The sequence below is a fragment of the Rhodnius prolixus genome, unplaced genomic scaffold (assembly GCF_049639745.1).
Source record: "Rhodnius prolixus isolate KJV_2025 unplaced genomic scaffold, Rpr scaffold_6, whole genome shotgun sequence".
NCBI lineage: Eukaryota > Metazoa > Arthropoda > Insecta > Hemiptera > Reduviidae > Rhodnius > Rhodnius prolixus.
Genome location: NW_027411634.1, coordinates 39,945,985 through 39,967,656, shown reverse-complemented (window position 1 = coordinate 39,967,656; position 21,672 = coordinate 39,945,985). Strand labels below are relative to the sequence as shown.

Below are 21,672 nucleotides of genomic sequence, written 5' to 3'. Positions count from 1 at the left end.
TAATCAAATATCTTTGCATAATTTTTATATTTTCTCATACCACTCGTGAGGAAAGATTTGCAATCGTGCCCAAACTTACGATAAAATGTATACCGGAAGTATCCGCTCTTGAGGTACTCAGAGTACAAAGTATCCTGTGTCTGTCTGTCTGTCCGTGAGTATAAAAAAAAACGTCAAGTTCAACATTTGTTTTTAAAACAAATATTACCTATACAGCTAGGGTGTTTCAAAAAATGATGACTTTTAAATTTTAAAGAGCGCCGGGCGGAAAATCAAAGTTCATTTAAAATCAAAAAGTTTCGTCCGCAGTAGAGTAAAATCGATTAATATTTCGAGATCGCTACCATTGATCAAAAGATTTTTGATTTGCTTTTTTTTTTAAATAAAAAATCCTTATTAAATGTTTTGTATCTTCTAAAATTATTAGCAAAACATGTAATTGTACAAAGTTTATTTAAATATAATTTGCTATAAAGACAAAGCAGTTGGAATCATTTTGATGGCCTTTTTACTTTCAAAGTTATGAATAATTAAATAAGCTGTATTTAAAAAAAAAATATATATTAAGAAAAATATACATTTTTGAAAGATTTCTATTAATTAACGTTAAAATCACTTCATTTTTTTTATGTGTTTCGTACAGAATTTAAAAAACAAATAATTTTTGTTACTGAAACGTCTAAATTAGGGAATATTTTGCATTTATTGTTATAGTTTGAAATTAATTGATTGATAGTAAATAACTGAAAATAAGCTCCCGTCCAGGCTATGAGACTATTCATACGATCCCTATGAATGAGTTTCAGCGACTTTCTTTTTTCCAGAATTTTTCTCATGATTTTCCTGAAAACACACACACACACAGAACTTTTTGGGAAATTTTTCCCCAAGTACACTTTATTAACTCGGCGTTCTTAGGCAGCTTCTCACTTCTAACGTGCCATTTTTAAATATTGTACGATTTTATCATCTGTATAGTGTTTTATTCAAAATTCCAATTATTTAGAGTATTACTATACCGGAAGTGATACTAGGTCTATGAGTTTCATTTCTCAGAGAATATATTGTCGTTCTGAGGCAGCTGTGATATCACCTTTCCTTCAATATTTATAGTTATAATTGATGTAAATTATTTTTGGGACAAATTCGTACGAGTGTGCACTACCAGATTTTAAATAACTGTGTTTTCTTTTTCATTTAATATTAATTATAGTTTGCAGTTATTTGTTATTTTTTTGACATAAATGTTCTTATAACAATTTATGAAAGGGTTATTTAGGTAATAATGTAATAAACGTTTTTTTGCTCTTCATTTTTATGTATTCATACATCATATACATGTATAATATACAAAAAAGGATTAACAGAGTATCTGCAGTCAGTTCAAGAAATAGGTGTACCTTGGAAGGCAAGGTGAAGATGTTAAGTGCAGGAAGTCCATTCAAAAAATCTTTAGATTAAGGGCTGAAGTTAGTCTTTTTAAAGGAAGTTGATCATGAGGCCAGCGATGTTTCAGTCTTCTCCTTGGAGTATTTTTTTGGGGGGAATTGTGAATGAGTAGAGTGAGAAAGTGTCTGTGAATGATCGAACAGAGGCTGGGAAGTCTGGGAAACATGGATTTATGGCATTGGTATGGCGGAAGCTGTATAAAAAAGGGAATTTTTGAGGTCTAGAAGGAGTTGAAATGCTTCAACTTTAAACCTCCTAACCGGATATACTAATTGGTTTTAATAATGAGAGTTTAAGAGAAATATTTTGTTTTTCAAGTGAGTGGTTTCAAACTTCTGTCAAAAAGTCTGTTAAGTTTCCGGTCTTTTTAACCTAAGGTTCCTGTTTCCTTCGTAAACGTAACGAAATACACGAATTTCTTAGTTTTATATAATTTATATACAGGGTGACCAGAGTTATATGCTTCACCCACTTTTTTTTTTAACGGCGGGAAATTTCGAAAAAATAAAAAACACATATTTAATCATTTTTAGTCTAGTTTATTTTCAGTGATTGGCCCATTTTTTTAAACCCCTGTATCTCGAGATACAGCATCCAACTTCGTTTTTTCAAATGGAACGTTATATATTTTTTGCATATTTTTTATAGTATTTGAGCTCCTAAAAAAAACAAAAAAAAATTTTGAAATCGGTAGGTTTTTCAAAAGTTATGGTAATTTAAAATATGAAAAACAAATTTCAGTTTACTGTCAAAATTACGTTATTTTTTCTAAAGAATCTGTTCAAACTGGGCACAATCAACGGATAGGCAAGCCAAAACTCTGGACTCCCACGCTTTGCTTGTAGCAGCACTTATGGTGGCGAAGTCAAGATCTTGGCAGGCTAGAGTTATTCGACGTTCAGGTTGTTTTTTCTACAAACGTTTAGTGTGGAGTTTTAGGAAATCAACTAATCGGCCCGTACTTCTACAGAGAGAACTTAACTGCTGTAAGGTATCTAACTTTTTTGCCAGTTCTTCTTGAAGATGTGCCGCTACAACGTCGGCTAGATATGTATTTTCAACAAGACGGTTGCCCGCCACATAATGCGAGAGTTGTTCGAGGTTACCTGGACAGAAATTTCCATGAAAAGTGCTTAGGGACTCATTGTCCCATCCAATGGCCACCTCGAAAAAAATATAACGTTCTATTTGAAAAAACGAAGTTGGATGCTGTATCTCGAGATACAGGGGTTTAAAAAAATTGGTCAATCACTAAAAATAAACTAGACTAAAAATGATTAAATACGTGTTTTTTATTTTTTCGAAATTTCCCGCCGTTTTAAAAAAAAGTGGGAGCATATAACTCCGGTCACCCTGTGTATGTTTAATATACAAAAATTTACTCAGAACTCATTTCTTTTTGTATTAATTCCAACGTTTTCCCTTCGGTTTCTTTAAAAAATATTTTGAAATAAATAAATCCAAGTATATACAGTCCGCAATATATGGTCATCACTATGTAAAGCCGGACAGAGTTCAAAAGTGGAAGGGAAATTAAGGTTAAAATCATAATGTATACAGTCGCAACAGTCGAAGAAATGACTGTACCCAAAACTCTGCCTCTGTAAAAGCAAAAAGAAAAACAAAAATTAGTGTATATACTGGATTCCAGCGCGGAGATCACAGGATCGAATCTAGCAGCTGTTTTTTTTTTTTTTTTCTTAATTTCCACAAAACTTTGTTTGTTATATTAGTACATGCATTTCCCTTCATGCAGATATTATTAACAATAATGATTTGCTTTACCTTATTGGAAAAAGTTCTCCAATCAGGGTGTAGGACAAATTTGCCGGTCCTATAGATATGAAACATTGTAAAATTACTATAACTGCAGTAAACAACCAGTAATTATTTGCCACCAGATCTATGCAAATGTCATAAACTGCAACCAGAATGCAGCCGGATGCACTTCCCGCCATTGAAATCAATATCAGCACCTTTTTACCAACGAATGGTACCAAAATTGCTCCAACTGTATGGATAATTAGGGATGCAGTTGTATAAATAATCTGCAGACAAAAAAAAAAAAAAATTAAATTATCATTAATTATTGGTAAACCTGATGTTACAAGTTCTGGCCAGATCATTTTTGTGGAGTCAATGAAACAAATTAACAAAAACCTACCAAAGTACCACCAAAATACGTGTACCAATGATAAAAAAAATAAATTTAATAATCTGCTAGCCCTTAGATTCCCTATTTCCTGGAGCTTCTTACTTGTCATTAACTAGAGAACACTCTCCAGAGGCTGGCAGTGCACTGGTAAAAAAAAAAAAAAAAAAAAAAGAAGCTCTGGGTGCGAATGACCGTATCAAAGATAATGTAATCGTACAAATTTTTCAGTTCTGTGATCCAATCATCAATATCCGTTTGATAAAAATTGTTTCATGTCTGTTCGTGGCTACATGAATCCCTTCCGGTAACTCTGTGAAGAAACATCTCATAGCCTGACTTCAATTACACTCAATGCTATTCTATTCTATATGATGTCATGTGCAATAATTTGTATAATCATGTATAATAATAATAATAATAATTTTTTTGTTTTTATGGAGGGGGAAAAATGCGTAATGCATCGTCGCGGGAGAAATGCCCACGGTATGTGGTACCCTCACCCACTAAAAAACCCACCTCCCCAACAGGCAGAGAAACCCACCCTGGAACTACTTACGCATTACTTCAGTGTGGTGCCTCACAATAGCTCATACGAGCTCCTACCGGCCTTCATTCGATTCAGTATTATGACAGGAGCAGACGGAAGTCCAGCTCCTGTTTCTTTCTTTTTAATATAACCTTGGCAAAGGTAAACCACCCGGTCCCAACAATCTCTATGGGAGAGCATAATCGCTACTATGTTCTCGGGCGCGATTCTCCCGATCTCTTGCTCCAAGCTCTCCCTCTCCGGCGCCCATCTATCACACATAAAGAATGTGTGATGGGCGTCATCGTGGTCAGAGTCTCCGAAGATGCATGACAGGTCTCCAACTTTCCCCATCCTATACAGGTACGAGGTGAAGTACCCGTGCCCCAAATTTGATGAAAAATCTGGCTGGCCGGAAGTAGTACTTCCGGTGTAGAATTTCCACGTATTTTCTCGCTAACAGCTGCTACGATTTTAGTTAAACTTAGTAAAGTGATTACTTATACATAAATCTACAATTTTAACTGGACCAATTTTCTTCTGTGAATTCGATTAAAGGGTACTTAGAATGGAAACAAGTAGATAAGGATATCAAGGCAGTCCTAAAAAAGATGAAGGATGCTGTGAAGGTCCAAAAGAATGTCAGTATGGATGTGAAAAAAGGATTATTGAAGTTGGACGAATATCCGTCAGGATCTCGGGATTGGTTAAGCGAAGGCCGGGCCTCAGGGAACTGGGGTAGGATAAAAATTATCCGAGGGTACACCCGCACCCAGCTATTTCGGCCCGCCCCTTGTGTACGATGCGCTGGCAAACAATTTATGGTAAATCAATCTATTAAATCAATAATAATAATAATAATAATAATAGACCCGTAGGGGGGAGTGGACTAGCCACTTCTTCAGGGAGCTTGGCGTCCCTGCGGGTATCCCAGTCTAACAACACTTCAACACTTACACTGACACCCCTTAACACTTGCACACTACACTTAGGACCTGCAGAGGTAGTTGCTGTGTGCAGCTACTTGGGTTTAGCGAACCCACAGGTAAACTCGAGCTCCCCACCACACACACTCATTTACACCTTAACATTCACACTATACAGACGACTACACACACTGCACGAACAAGGACACGCACTCGTCGAGAGTCAGAGTATAAATATCTCTCCCTCGCGTGCCGTGGCGAGGCTTTGGGGCTAGGGTGGAAAAGAGGATCCTGGGCATTGAGGGAGACGTTGACCTGCGGGCTTCTTATCCCAACACATGTCTTTGGCCTCGGCTTCACCCGAGAGCTCCACCTGGAGGATACCCCTACTTCAGGAAATCGGCTAGGGAACACTGTCTCAGACAGGTTCCTAGGGGTAGGAAGGGGGTCACGGGGGCACGGGTCGGTACCTGGTACCGGAACGTTGTCTTCCGTGGCACCTGACTATATCAAGGTTTGATGGTCCACCCGGACAGTAACCGGGTCCATTTGAGCGTCCGTGGAGGCGGGCCCACGAACCTTGATGAACCCCCTTTTGATTATTATGGATAATCAAATTAACCCATTAGGGCCTAGCCCACTCATTCTCCCTATCCAAATCCCCAATCCCTTACCTCTTCCAAATAATCCTCTCCCTATACCTCTCTCAGCTCCTAACCAGCAATTTCCTGACCATACGCTCCCCACTTCCCATTCTTCTAATCTCCCAACAACGACCGTTAATACAAGGCAACGACAAGGCGAGGACATGGACATCTCTAATGGAAAAACGGAATCTGGTTTGCAATTCACCTTGCAACCATTCGGCCCTTCTTCCCCGCCAAGGAAGAAAGCCAAGGGCGGCAACAAGAATCAGGTTAGTTATAAATTTTTAGATCTCGAAGAGGACAACTGGGGAAGATTTTTCGTGGTTAAAAAGAAGGAGGGTACTTTTTTAAATGAGTGTTCGTTTAAGTTAAATAAATTTATAAAGGGTATCATAGGCAAGACCAAGAGTGTTAAGAAACTCAACGATGGCTCTATCTGTATAGAAGCTGAAAACCGTATGCAAGCTGCAGCAATTTTAAAATTGCAAAAATACATGGATGCTGAACTTGAGGCTGGTCCCCATAAGCGGTTGAATAGTTCACAGGGAGTAATTACTTGCAGGGACTTTTTAAATAGTACAATTGAAGATATAAAAGAGGGTTTGGCAGATCAAGGAGTAATAGAGGTGAGGAGGATCAAGAGAAGGCAAGACGGGTCCTTAGTGGACACCGCTTCTCTTGTTCTCACCTTCGATCGACCAAAACCGCCACAGTCAATAAATGCAGCATTCTATAAACTGAAGGTGCGCCCGTACATACCATCTCCAATGAGATGTTATAAGTGTCAAAGATTCGGGCACACCTCAACGCGTTGCAAGGCTCCAGAAGCGGTGTGCACATGTGGAAAGCCCATGCATGATGGTGAGTGCACACCTCCAATAATCTGTGTAAACTGTGGTGGGGAACACTCTGCCAGATCCTCTGGGTGTCCCACATTAATCAAGGAAAAAGAAATACAAAAAGTAAAGACACTGCAGCAGTTGCCCTACCACGAGGCGAGGGCAATAGTAGAAAGCAATGCTTATGCTTCAAGTACAATATCTTTCGCACAAAAGTTGAGGACACCCATACCAGTGGCACACTTAACAACCGCCCAAATTCAAGGGCACTTAATAAAAGGCCCCTCCCCTGCCTTAAAGGGGACAATTGTCAAAGTGGGAGAAATCCCACCATTAACCACCTCCCCTGCTTTAAGGGGAGTAGACCCAAAGGTGGGTTCAACCCCACCATCAAAACTAAGCTCCCCTCAGGGGGAGACAGTAGCCTCAGGGCTACTATCAACTGCTCCCACAACTAGTGGGGGCGCTATAAAGGTGGGGTCAAACCCGCCTCAAAATGCAACCGCCTCCAAAGGGGAGTGGAAAGTGGTAAGTCCACCTAAACGCTCTCTGAGGCGGAAAATAAAACCGATTCTGTCTCCCCCCTACCCTACTAGGACTAGGGGGAAACAATCTTTAACTGAAGGACAAACGTCCTCCAAATCCAATGTTCGCTCCCCCAGGAAGCAGTGGCTTCTTATGGGGACGGACATTGAAGCCTCAGAATCGGAGGGGGGAAATACATCCGACAACCCTCCTAGACGAAGAAAAAAGGGTTGGCCTAAAGGCAAACCCAAGGATAAGTGTGCCACTGAGTAAATGCATTGTATAGTTAAACCAAATCACAGCATCCATGTATTTTAGCAGCTATTTCCATACTTTAAATTTATTTTATAATATAATGAATAGTAGCTTACATTTATTAAATATTTTAAATGCAATAGATATTAAAAAGATCCTGCCAGGTTTAATGATTGGGAAAAATCACGATGTTTGAGTCCATTATACAATGGAACATGCGGGGCTATACTAGTAATAAAGAAGGACTACGCCGAATGGTGGCGGAATATCGTCCTTTTGGGTTGTGCCTCCAGGAAACGAAGATACGCCCAGGTCATATCATTCACATACCTGGATACAAAATATACAGTCATGAGGTACAACCTGCCCTAGGTGGGAGGGCGCACGGTGGTGTAGTCGTCTGTGTACGGGATAATATCCCTAGCAGGCGGCTCAACCTACAAACTAATATACAAGCTGTTGCCGTGCGTCTAACTACACCACTACAGATCACGTTAGCTAGCATATATCTGCCAGACATCTATTGGCGTAGAAGTGATCTGGAGAATCTGCTCTCGCAGCTCCCTGCGCCGGTGTTGTTGATGGGAGATTTCAACTGTCACAACGCCTGGTGGGGGTCAGCTAGGACTGATGCTCGAGACAGAGCTCTTGAGGAGATTATAGATAATAGTAACTTGATGCTCCTCAATAGTGGTGAAGCAACACACTTTAATGCACACTCAGGAGGCTTTAGTGCAATTGACCTGAGTGTTGCAACACCCACCATTGCAGTACGTTTGGAATGGACTACATTAGACCATCTATATAATAGCGACCATTTCCCAATCTTAGTATCGAGCTCCATCTCCAGATCCGACTTTGTAATTCCACGGAGATACGACATCAACAAGGCGAATTGGCCTGCTTATACCGCCAGAGTGGTTATACCAACCCCTACGGGAAATACCACTATTGACAGCGAGCTGTTTGTCAAGGCCCTGGAGGAGGCATCTGGTGGTTCTATTCCGAGAGCTGGCGGGAGAGCCTCACGAACCCCCGTCCCATGGTGGAACCCAGAATGTAAAAGCGCCATAGCAGCTACAAAGCAGGCCTTAAATAGATTTAAGAGGTATCCGACGGATGAAAACCTAATAAACTTCAAAAGACTGAGAGCCAGGGAGAGGCGTATAATTAATGAATCAAAAAGGACAAGTCTCACCTCCTACGTGTCGAAGATTTCCACATCAACGACTTTAAAGGAGGTGTGGAGTAAAATAAAGACTCTCTCTGGCGGACGCAAAACCCCGTCGATACCAATATTAAAAGTCAATGATGTCGTCGTTACCGAGCCGCGAGAAGTAGCTGAGTCCTTAGCTGGTTACTTTGCACAAGTTTCCAGTTCACAAAATTACTCGGCAGAATTCCTCCGGCGAAAAGGTAACGTGGAGCAACAGCCACTCGACTTTGAAACCGCTATCAGTGAAACTTATAATGAACCGCTAACCATACATGAATTAGAAAATACTTTAAAGAAATGTAGAGATTCTGCTCCAGGTGTGGACGGAATCCCATATACAATGATCCGAAATTTGAATGCAATTGCGAAAGAAGGCCTTCTCCGGTTATACAATACCATATGGGAGACCGGCCAATATCCTGATGGTTGGCGGGAAGCAATTGTCATACCGATCCCTAAAGAAGGAAAAGACCCCAGCGATCCCTCCAGTTACAGACCTATTTCGTTGACCACTTGCTTGAGTAAGGTCCTCGAATCTATAATCAATTATAGATTAGTCTATGTATTAGAAACTAGAGGACTTTATAGCCAGCATCAAGCGGGATTTCGCAGATATCGTTCCACGTTGGATCAAGTGAGCCACCTAGAGGTCTATGTGCAAAACGCATTTATGCGTAGAGAGCACGTGCTGGCCGTGTTTTTTGACCTCGAGAAGGCTTATGATACAACGTGGAGGTATGCGATTCTGCGGAAGTGTCACGAATGGGGTCTGAGAGGGAAATTGCCAAAATTCCTGCGTGGATTTCTGGAGTCAAGAAGGTTTCGAGTGCGTCTGGGGTCGATACTCTCAGACCAGTATCATCTGGAAAATGGAATACCACAGGGATCGGTTCTAAGTGTTACACTATTCACGATAGCGGTCAACTGTTTAGCCGAAGTTGTAGGAGAGCCCCTAAAAGCATCACTGTATGTTGATGACCTAGCCATTTATTTAGCAGGCAAGGACTTACACGAAGTCAATGTACTCCTACAACAGGCGATAGATAGAGTGGCTGATGAGGCCAAAAGGAACGGGTTTAAGTTTTCAAGAACTAAAACGGTGTGCCTACACTTTTGTCGATTAATACATGAGCATAATGCTCCAATGTTATACTTGGAAGGCACACCCATCCAATACAAACCCAACGTTCGTTTCCTGGGCCTCATTTTCGATACTAAGTTATCCTGGCAGGATCACATCGACTACACTAGCAAAAAATCAAGGAGAACCCTCGACATAATAAAATTTTTAGGAAGCTATAAGTGGGGGACGGAGCGGGAAATTTTAAAACGTATTTTTATTACGCTCACCCGTTCAAAATTAGAATATGGAGCCCCGGTTTATAGCTCTGCGCGCAAGTCACGCCTGAAACTACTAGATAGAATTTATAACGAAGGAATTAGATTATTTACAGGCGCCTTCCGAACCAGTCCATTACAAAGCCTCTACGTAGAGTCAGGGATGTTGCCGCCCCAGCTCAGGAGAGAACAACTCACCCTGGCCTACGCAGCCGGAATATGGGGGAAACGGTCTCATACCTTGTACCCCGCCATATTCGAGAGCCCACATGATGTGGAATTTCGACACCAACGCACGCGGACGAGGCCCCTCGGGGTCCGGACAAAGGAAATTTTAGCAGCGGAGGGCATCGAGTTAGGAGAGGTTATGAATTGGGGTTTTGCTCCTCACCCTCCCTGGCTATTGCCCTCGGCAAATGTCCGCATGGACCTGGCAATCCACAAAAAAGAAGAAACTCCCCCCGTTGTCTATAGACAAAAGTTATTAGAAATGATGAATTTTTACTACGATTCCCGACCTGTCTTTACGGACGGGTCGAAGATGGGCAACGGTGTGGGTAGCGCTGTGTACACAGAGGGAGTTACCCTTAGTTGGACACTCCCTCATTATGCATCGGTGTACACGGCCGAGTTGTATGCTATATGCCAGGCCCTAAAGCTAATAATAGACAAAAATTACAATAAAGCGTTGGTGTTAACTGACTCACTAAGTGCAGTCATGGCTCTCCGGGATAAGTTCTCGATGGACCCGTTGGTATCCAAAATATTTTATTATTTATCTGAGTTGCGTTCACGTGGTCAAAGGGTGACGTTCGCTTGGGTCCCGGGCCACATTGGTGTGTCCGGCAATGAACGAGCGGACGAGGCGGCCAAACGCGCCGCCTCTACAACTACTGAGGAAGTCATCCCTGTGCGCCCCACTGACCTAAAAGTATATATGAAACTTCTAATAAGAACTAAATGGCAAGGGCAGTGGGACCGCACGAACGAAAAATTAAGGGAAATAAAACCACGTGTTTTGAATGCTACAGTCGAGAACTACCCGCGGCACGAATCTGTGATCTTGACAAGGCTAAGGATTGGACATACACGTGTGACACATGGGTACCTCCTCATTGCCGAAAGAAGGCCGAGGTGCCCACGATGCCGAGAAAGGCTGACAGTGTCGCACGTGTTGGAAGGGTGTCAGGCACTGCGTAGCCAAAGAGAAAGAGCAGGCCTGCCACATGACAAGCGCGCTACTCTTGAAGAGGGTTCTCCTTACATAAGGAGGCTATTTACATATTTAAAGGATATTAATTTATATTGTAAAATCTAGGTTAAGAATTAGGTTAGTTTATAGTTTAGTTCTTTTAAAGGGGAAAGGAATATCGAGTACTTTCCCCTTGTGTGAAATGTGGTGTGAATGTATTTATTAGCGTGAATGTATTTATTAGCGTGAATGTATTTATTGGCGTGAATGTATTTATTGGCGCGAATGTAGTTATTGGCGCGAATGTATTTATCGGCAAGAAAGTTGTATGAATGTTTAGGATAGATCACAGTCCGGGGTTGAAAGAAATTTTATAAAAGTATTTCAACCCCTCTAGGTTAATTTTTAGACTAAGTTTATTTTAGAATGTGCAGGAAAATTTGTTCAAAGTACTGCACATTATCATAGTTCTAAGGAAAATAGCCTCCTTATGGTAGATTAGGTTTAGTACTTAGTTATATTCGGTAATGATAACACTTTTGGTCTTGCTTTGATATCTTTAGTTGATGTAGATAGGGGAAGGCACGGATGTATTCCACTCTCCCCCTCGTCGACTGGATCGATGAGATAAGAGGGGATGAGTGGGATACATACTCCAACATACCTGGGCTCCACCCTACCTTGCTGGGCAAGGTGCAGTATGTGGAAGCCCGAAGGAATCGCGTGCCGACCCAGCTCGAGTGGTTAAAAGAAGAGAGAAAGTTAAAATGATGAGGGGCGCTAATGACCTCAGCAGTCGATGCGCCAAAAAAAAAAAAAAAAAAAAAAAAAAAAAAAAAAAAAAAAAAAAAAAAAAAAAAAAAAAAAAAAAAAAAAAAAAAAAAAAAAAAAAAAAATAATAATAATAATAAGGGAAGGGATTAGCTATGTGGTTAGCATACTGGACTCCCACGCGGAGGTCCCGGGTTCGAATCCAGCAGCTGACCCTTAGATTTTCTCTTCCTAGGAGCTTCTTACAGCTCACTGTCCGGTGATGGACAATGTTGTCTGTAACGAGAGAACACTGTCCGGAGGCCGGCAGTGCACTGGAAAAAGCTCCGGGCGCTAATAACCTCAGCTGTTGGCGCGCCTTAAATCATTAAATAAATAAAAAATAAACAATATTAATAATAATAAATTTGCATTATGAACATAGGTACGAGTAAATCCACACACATTGTCAAATATCAAGAGTTTTTGAGTTACAATAGCAATAAGTCAACCATATTGTACTGGGCGACAAGAAAACAAGTGCAAGTGGATCTCGGCCTCACATACCAACAGAGTCTTGTTCCAATCCTTTCGGTTTAGAACTCTTTCAGCTCTTCTTTAGAGAGTTGAACCTTTCCAAAATACCTCATCCCTATACTCCGCAAGAATTAGACACACAGCCAGAAATATGGAGAAAAAATCTTCCTTAGCTAGTAATGGTGCAATCCCAATTTGGGTTCAGTTGGACCATGTACACCTCGTCCGAAACACCAATCTCATCTTAGATTAGCTTCTGCTCATCTGAAATGTATGACACATAATCGACACATGAGTGCAACTCTCTATAAAGACTGTAGCGCTCCGAACGGGATGCCAAAGGCAACATTTCCTCACCATGACCACAATCCTACCCATTATCACGGACAGTTTCCATATCACTGTCGTACTTCCCAGCGAGGTCCAGCCACGTCCTGTACCAATACAGTTTCCTATCCATTACTTTACGTAGTAAAATATCAGTTAATAAACTCACCATAATTGTAGCCGCAGGAGCTTCTGGATTTACTTGCAACACCAACAATGGTAAGTAAGTAATTAGGATACCATTGGGCGTGGCACAGGCAAAAAACTGCACAATGCTAATAATCAGCGTTGGTTTTAACATTTCCGCCTTTGACATGTACTTCAGATTATCCCATAAATTTTTGGAAAATTTCTCAAAGTTTTTCCGTTCAATTTTTAGGAAATTAAGCCTTCGATTTTGATTGATTTCTATATCATCATTTATTTCCGTCAAATCTATTGTTTGTTCCCGCATATTCTGCGCACAATAATTGCATAATTGTTCGTATTCTTTTTTAATTTGCTCATTATATTTCCACCCTCTTAGCCAGACTAAGGCTTTCAACGCTTCATCGTAACGCTGTTGGGTGCATAACCACAATGGTGACTCAGGCATCTGGAATTTTTTTTAAATTTTGTATTACAAAAAAAAAAAGTTCATGTTTTCTACTTAAACTAAATTTTACCAATTTACACACATTTATTGATTCAACAATTAACTATTCCATTTTTGGTTTTCCTGCAATCGCTAAATAATAAAGTTCTTCTTACGCTGGAGGCGCCACGATAGCCGAGCGGTTATAGGCTAGACCCGCAAAGCTAAGATGTATTGCGGTACTAGTCTAGGCCTTGGATTTTATTTAATGGTTAATATGAGAAATTTACAGTAAAGTATGTTAGGCGGTTATAGGCTAGACCCGCAATGATAAGATGTATTGCTGTATTAGTCTAGCCCTTGGATTTTATTTAATGGTTAATATGAGAAATTTACAGTAAAGTATGTTAGGCGGTTATAGGCTAGACCCGCAAAGCTAAGATGTATTGCGGTACTAGTCTAGGCCTTGGATTTTATTTAAAGGTTAATATGAGAAATTTACAGTAAAATATGTTAGGCGGTTAGAGACTAGACCCGCAAAGCTAAGATGTATTGTTGGTTAGTCTAGGCCTTGGATTTTATTTAATGGTTAATATGAGAAAATCTAGGCGGTTATAGGCTAGACCCGCAAAGCTAAGATGTATTGCGGTACTAGTCTAGGCCTTGGATTTTATTTAATGGTTAAATTACAGAAACAGTTTCTGCAACTCAACCAACCCGCATAGCCACGCCCTGAAGAAGACAATATATTTGTCGAAACGTTGGCAAAAAGACGAGTTGTTTTATTTGACCAATTCCTTGCCAATCTTGAATCCTAAGTTACTTGAATTTACGGTCACGAAACCTATATATTCATAAAGTAACGCCTTTATTTTTTCGGGTGGGGGGAGAGGCTCAACGTCCAACTACCAATTAGGTATTGTGGACGATGTGGAGGATCATATTTTTGCCTAAAAAAAAATAAAAAAAATAGTAGCTACCGCGGGATTCGATCTGAGATTCTCCCACTTATAAAAACCATGCTTTGTAAGCTTCTAGACCTACTACACATATCCCCATTATAAGAATATAAACATCAGTTATTAACAAGTATTTCGTAAAAATAAATAAATTAAAATAGAATTTTGCAATAATAAAGCTCAAGTTAAGCCAATTCAGTAACCCATTTTAACAGTTCAGTGGGTTGCCTTTAAAGTTCAGCTTATAAAGTATTAAAACGTCTGCAGAACATTCTTAATATTGCACACTTGAAGTAAGCTTCCCATCTGCGCAGCCACTCGCAAAAACCTGGACTCGGGGGAGCGGACACTCTACTTTCCACACTTGTGCTATCGTTTTTTTTATTCAAAGAAAAATTATTATTTTCAGTTACAGTATAAATGAAATTCAATTTACTTACAAAATAAGAATAAATCACTGTTATGATAGGAAATATTGAACATACAAGCGCAATATTTCTGAAACTTTGCAATTGCATCATGTAAGATGCAATATTATATCCAACGGCCATGATCAGCGAAGAAATAGTGTCTAATAGGCCTCTAAGTCTGGGTTCACATGCCTCGCCGAGTAAACTGTTCACTGGTACGGTTAGGCCCAAGGCTATAAAAGAATTTTTTTTTTAAATTAACAATACCAAAACTACCTACAACAATATATTTTACTACTTAAATAAACTCTAATTGCCAAAAACTTATAACAATTGTGACAACAGGGTGCTATTTTAGGCAGCGGATTATAACCTATAGCAGAGTATAGAACCTCCTCACATAAACTGACCAAAACTCTTATATCAGAGCTGATGATGAATGAAAACACGAAATGCTGACGAAACGTTGGCCAATTAATAGATAACACATTTTTTTTGCAAGGAAAATCAGTATTAAAAAAAGCGGTGGCTGTGTCATGGACCCGGCCGTGTGTTGTACGTGAATACGTTTACGTAACGGGTTATATTTTTTACATAAAATATTTTTATTTATGTATTTAGGATGAAATCAAGGAAACAACAGTGGTAAGTGTTTCTCTTTTGTTAGCTTCAATGAGCGCAGAAACCATAGACGATCACACACATCACACTTATGTCCGAATGGATCGTTCGACAAACGTCGTAGTGAAACGTGCACTAGCTGCTGCCCAATGTGTCTTCATAATCGGACGATCGAACACAATCTATGCCTATACAGTCCGTTGTCGATGTAGAAGCGATTTTATCATCCACTTGCATAATTTCAACCGCCTGCAGCTGCAGATGTACTGGACACCGTCGTCGTTGATCCGCCAGGGCTGCATTCATTCTTTTACGTTCCTAGGCACAGCTTGACTCGGTCATATGGTGTTTTATTATTACCATTCGATTGTTCTTGAGAAGCCCCTTCTAACCGTCCAACGATCTCTGTATTTGGTTTTGGCTTTTCCGACGCGTATAGGCCGACATTATATATTTTTGATAATATTTTTTTATTCTAACACCTTATTATATTCACTGTCACTATTTTACACTAATGTTTTATATATAATCGATAGATTGTGACGACAGCTGACGATTAAAACTTAAACGAAAATCGTAGCTGCTCCGAATCAAAAGTTATACTAATTGCAAATCTCGATACGCAGCAAAATGATCTCAGAATGGCGGCGCTTCCCCCTCCAACGCGCGCGATGCGTCACAGTTCTCGTTTATCGTAATGAATTCTTTGATCCTTTAGCTATCCAGTGGTTTAATTTAATTTTGGATGTAGACGATAGATTCGAAACTATAATGCCAAACTGTATCCCCCGATTTTGTTATCATTAGGTCTTTTTGGATTGCCACCATATGATAGCAAATTTAAAGACGTATTCACGTCAAAAAAAAGATAAAAGATTATTCTAAGTTACGAATTTTGCTTAATTTAAATTCAATGTGACTTAAAAGTTCGTAAAAATAAAAAAAAGAAGACTATAATATTGATTAGCTACATTTATAATTAACTGATATTACTAATCACCTTGACACCCATTCAGTAAGGTCTCGCTTAACTTCATGTCTCCATTACGTCAGTGCTTGCCATTCAAGTATTTCTTTACGATATTTTTGTTTTCTTCGTAAAAAACAAAAGAAACTCGAGAAAGTTCAAGATTATTATTTTTCCTTTCTCTTTCTGCTCCACAGGAAGTACTATAATTGTGCAGATATTTACCGGAAATATCGATTTGGAGATCGATTCTCGGAGTAAGTCAAAATCGGTCGACCAGAAGTACCACACTGTTACGGTTACTATGATTTTTCTTTTAACTTAGAATAAACTGATTACAAATAGGTCATTACAAATTATCTGGAAAACTTATCGGGAAAATTACATTAAAGAAAGTCGCTTTTGAGAGATAGGTATGTTTTTTGGTAAGATTTTATTCTTATAATTAGTATAAGTGTCTTTTAAAATGTTATCAATTTTTTTTAATGTTTTAAACTCTTATAATAAAAAGGATTTACTAACAATTACGAGCAATCAATGTTGCTAAATGGCTACACTACAAACATCAGAGCATTGCAAACCAAGTAGCTAACTCAGTCTCGGCCACAAATTTACTCCCGCGAAAGATTAGGGAACAAAAGGCACCTGAATATATCATCCTTAGAGGAAGAACAATATTAACCCCCCAAAAAAACTACAGATATTACTAATGGCGCCCTAAATTAGGACCTAAAAATTTTTTTAAACAAAATGTACTAAGTAGTGCATAAAGGCGGTAGCCGAGCGGTTATAGACTAGACCCGCAAAGCTAAAATGTATTGCGGTACTAGTCCAGGTCTTGGATTTTATTTAATGGTTAATATGAGAAATTTATAGCAAAGTATGTTAGGCGGTTAGAAATTAGACCCGCAAATCTAAGATGTATTGCGGTACTAGTCCAGGTCTTGGATTTTATTTAATGGTTAATATGAGAAATTTATAGTAAAGTATGTTAGGCGGTTAGAGGCTAGACCCGCAAAGCTAAGATGTATTGTGGTACTATTCTAGGCCTTGGATTTTATTTAATGGTTAATATGAGAAATTTATAGTAAAGTATGTTAGGCGGTTAGAAATTAGACCCGCAAATCTAAGATGTATTGCGGTACTAGTCCAGGTCTTGGATTTTATTTAATGGTTAATATGAGAAATTTACAGTAAAGTATGTTAGGCGGTTAGAAATTAGACCCGCAAAGCCAGGATGTATTGCGGTACTAGTCCAGGTCTTGGATTTTATTTAATGGTTAATATGAGAAATTTACAGTAAAGTATGTTAGGCGGTTAGAGGCTAGACCCGCAAATCTAAGATGTATTGCGGTACTAGTCCAGGTCTTGGATTTTATTTAATGGTTAATATGAGAAATTTACAGTAAAGTATGTTAGGCGGTTAGAAATTAGACCCGCAAAGCCAGGATGTATTGCGGTACTAGTCCAGGTCTTGGATTTTATTTAATGGTTAATATGAGAAATTTACATTAAAGTATGTTAGGCAGTTAGAAATTAGACCCGCAAAGCCAGGATGTATTGCGGTACTAGTCCAGGTCTTGGATTTTATTTAATGGTTAATATGAGAAATTTACAGTAAAGTATGTTAGGCGGTTAGAGGCGCGACCCGCAAAGCTAAGATGTATTGCGGTACTAGTGCAGGTCTTGGATTTTGTGTAATGGTTAATATGAGAAATTTACAGTAAAGTATGTTAGGCGGTTAGAGGCGCGACCCGCAAAGCTAAGATGTATTGCGGTACTAGTCCAGGTCTTGGATTTTGTTTAATGGTTAATATGAGAAATTTACAGTAAAGTATGTTAGGCGGTTAGAGGCGCGACCCGCAAAGCTAAGATGTATTGCGGTACTAGTCCAGGTCTTGGATTTTGTTTAATGGTTAATATGAGAAATTTACAGTAATGTATGTTTGCTAGTCGCCTCCACGACACCTAATTGGTAGTTGGACGTAAAGCCCGCCTGAGAAACTAGCCAATTACTACTTTACTACTAAGTGTGCAAAAGTGTTTCTGTAACTATTCTAGTTCAATTACAATTCTAGTTCAGTTAATTTCTAGCCTAATTTAAGGCACTTCTAGGCGGGAGGCGGTAATGTCTTGGCTTTTCCAGTTTCCTTGATAAATGAAAACAAAGAAATTTTTCTTAATATCATCAATTTTTTTTTCTCAATCAAAATTACCGACTTAAGTTTGAAGCTCGGGGGCGATCGTCCCTTAGAACTAGAACTTAAGGCTGGCCCTTAGTTTCTGGCCTTGCTCCTTCCAAATCATATCCTTACCTTTATTAATTAAATAAAGTAATCAATCTTACCGAAGCCTGCAGTTAACCTGGAAAAGAAAATCAGCCAAATATCTTGCACCATATAGCACTCAAACCATCCTATTTCAGCAAAGATCATCGTAATAAATATTAAAGGTTTCTTGCCCCATTTAGCAGCGAATCCAGAGCATAATGTGCCTAAAATTAACGAAGCATATTGTGTGGGAACTGTAACAAAACAATAACAAATTACTAACAATAATGAAACATAGAGGAAAGGATTAGCTGAGTGGATCTAACGCGGAGATCAAAAAGTTTCGAATCCAGCTGCTGTGGCTGCCCTTAGGATTTTTGTTTGTTTCTCTTCCTAGGAGCTTCTGTCCATCACCGGACAGTGTGCTCTGTGACGACAAAGGAACTCTGTGCCGAGACCGTTTTGAGTTGCGGTGGACAAAGAGTGACGTAGAGGTAATTTCCGGTGTAAACTTGAAACCGGAAATTAACACGATTTCATTCCCACCCCCCCCCCACTAGCAAGCAGGATTCGACGCGCTTGAAAGTTATATCAACCCAGAGGCTTTGCAAAAGCAGCTTTAAAAATAGAGCTGACTTCCAACTGCTTGGACGGTTAGAAGAAGAGGATTCGCCATAATGAGATATTGGATCTGTATAATGTAGTCATGGTAACAAAAAATTTAAAACAAAAGAAGGGAGAAGAATGAGGTAGTACTTACCGATAAAGGGAGCCCAATATTCATCGATCTTCACTCCATCATTGCCCTGCAACCATAACGGCAGGGCAGTGGTTGGGTACAACACCATCAGAGCAGCATTCAGAGTGATCAAATATTTAGCAATACTTATCAATACCTAAAAATTCAAGTTCTTAACACAATCATCAAAATGAATTAAAATGAAACCGATCTTGATCAACGAGATAAAGATAAAAGCTGGAAAGCTATTGAACGACCAACAGTTCAGTTACCCGGAGACTGGAACAAGTTAGATCTTCTAGCAAGGATGTTCTGTGTGCTAGGTCGTATGTATGTATTCAGAAAATGATAAGGTGGGGGTAGGTTTACTCGCTGCGAACCTGCTAGAGAAATCTTCCTGGAAACATGTATGATTTCTCCAGGAATGGATATCCCCTATGAATGAGCACGGTGAGATGCCGGTAGGACAGGTATATCGGCTTGGCCGTCAAAAAAAACTGGCCAGAAAAGCGAAGTAACTTTGCCAAGTTTTCGCACGGACGTGAAAATTCAATTTCAAAAAGTTCGCATTTCCTTCCTGTCTTAGAAGTTAGAAAAACGGGACGTTATTCTAAGCCAGCATTTCCAAACGCTTTTCTGGCCCGCCTACCACTTGATAGTACATCGTGCTAAATTATACCACTTCGTAAAAATGATTGTATTTCGTACAAATTTGTGTATTCCCAGTGAGTTATTTTGCTATTATTATCTTTATTTGTATAGAGATACAAATGTATCTGCTACAAAGGAGTTCCAAGTTCGTGTTCTCTTTATAACTAAACTTTGTAAAGTATAAGATCTTAGTTTTAAAACTCTTTTTAAATAATTAAAAATTGCGTCAATATTTCTCTCTTCAAAATTATTAATTAATTTACAAAGTTCTTTTTTAAGGATCATTATATTTGTTTATACGGATTGGGATTCTAAAACTTTCATAGAGTGTGCAGCTAGAATTCCAAAATATGTTAAACATAATGTTATTTACTTTATTTAAATCAGTTAACTGCAAATGTTCCCTGTTTTATTATAGAAATATTAGGTTTGTGATATAAGCATTCTAATAAGCCCATAACTTCTAAATTAATATTTTTTAAGCATTCCAACTACCTGTAAGTACCAATTAAATTTAATGTTACTTGAATAGAGCTTACTCATTTCAATCCAGTCTCTTTAAGCAGCAGATTTTTACATAGTTATCATTTAAGTTCTGTCACATGATAATTCTATTAAATTTTCTTTTATCGATAATGATATAGCTTTTCCTCAATTTTCTTTATAGAAGGGGTTTGAAATCCAATTATCATTTATGTTTTCAGGTTTTGGGAAAATACTCCATTAAAGACAATTTTTAATCCTGTTAAATGTGCTATTTATATTTTCTCCGTATATCTTGAGATAGACTGACCTTATTACTCTGTACATATTAACAACTTTACTGTATAATATTATTAATTAAAATATTTTTTATGAATTATAGGGAAAACAAGTTTCTATGATATTTTTATGAGTAATTTTTTTAGATTTTTTTATGCCCGCCATTATTGTTTATTTTTCGTGTACCAGCAAATCGTGTACCACAGGATGGAAAACGCTGTTCTATACAGACCTCCTGGGGATATTAATGGAAAAAAGATTTTCGTGAACTTAACTTCCCTTACACTAACCAACACAGACCGGGATGTTATTTCAATAACAAAAGAAAGTTACTACAAAAAGTGCCAAAAAATAAAAATAATTAGCCAATACCTGTGCAATGGTAGATCGAGTTTTATCTTCCATAAATGCAAAACTATTAACCATTTTCATAACACCTTAATGTTGGAACTTTACGCGATTATTTAGTTACTCATTGCAGTCGATTTTACATTGCAAAGTGTGTCAACAGTCTGTCCAGTAAAAAAAATAAAACGTTTAAATACAATAACTACACCTAATGACCGTTATCAACTTATATTTTAACCTTGAGGTATTTTTCTTTAAAATTATTTCTATTATTATGATTACTTTTTGGCCAACAATTTATCATCAAGGTTTCATATTTAATTTAGCAAGTGTTGCTTATACCTCCGCCAGGTGAGAAAAGTGTTACGATCAGGACAAAGTTTCAGCATCAACTATAACATTTAAACTTTTTTTTAAATAATTAAAAATTGCGTTAATTTTTCTCTATTCAAGATTATTGAACTACAAATAATTCTATTAAATTTTCTTTCATCTTTTATTGGATAATGATGTAGCTTTTCCTACATTTTCTTTATAGAAGGGGTTTGAAATCCAATTATCATTTATGTTTTCTGGTTTTGGGAAAATACTCCATTAAAGACAATTTTTAATCCTGTTAAATGTGCTATTTATATTTTCTCCGTATATCTTGAGACAGACTAACCTTATTACTCTGTACATATTAACAA

At 38.5% G+C, this 21,672-nt stretch overlaps 1 protein-coding gene across 2 annotated transcripts; it reads right to left on the bottom strand.

Moving 5' to 3' along the window:
- Positions 1-1,267: 1,267 nt before the first annotated feature.
- LOC141460201 (facilitated trehalose transporter Tret1-like) lies at positions 1,268-21,176 on the bottom strand. Of its 2 annotated transcripts, XM_074139960.1 has the most exons (7): positions 21,008-21,176; positions 19,244-19,379; positions 18,561-18,737; positions 14,656-14,858; positions 12,852-13,277; positions 3,235-3,497; positions 1,268-3,050 (listed from the first exon to the last, which is right to left on the bottom strand). In XM_074139960.1, the coding sequence occupies exons 1-7, from the start codon at positions 21,065-21,067 to the stop codon at positions 2,828-2,830; spliced, it is 1,488 nt and encodes a 495-aa protein (XP_073996061.1). In that variant the 5' UTR covers positions 21,068-21,176; the 3' UTR covers positions 1,268-2,827. The 2 variants fall into 2 exon arrangements, with proteins under 2 accessions (XP_073996061.1, XP_073996062.1); XM_074139961.1 differs by lacking the exon at positions 19,244-19,379 and having other exon boundaries at positions 1,270-3,050.
- Positions 21,177-21,672: the final 496 nt, after the last annotated feature.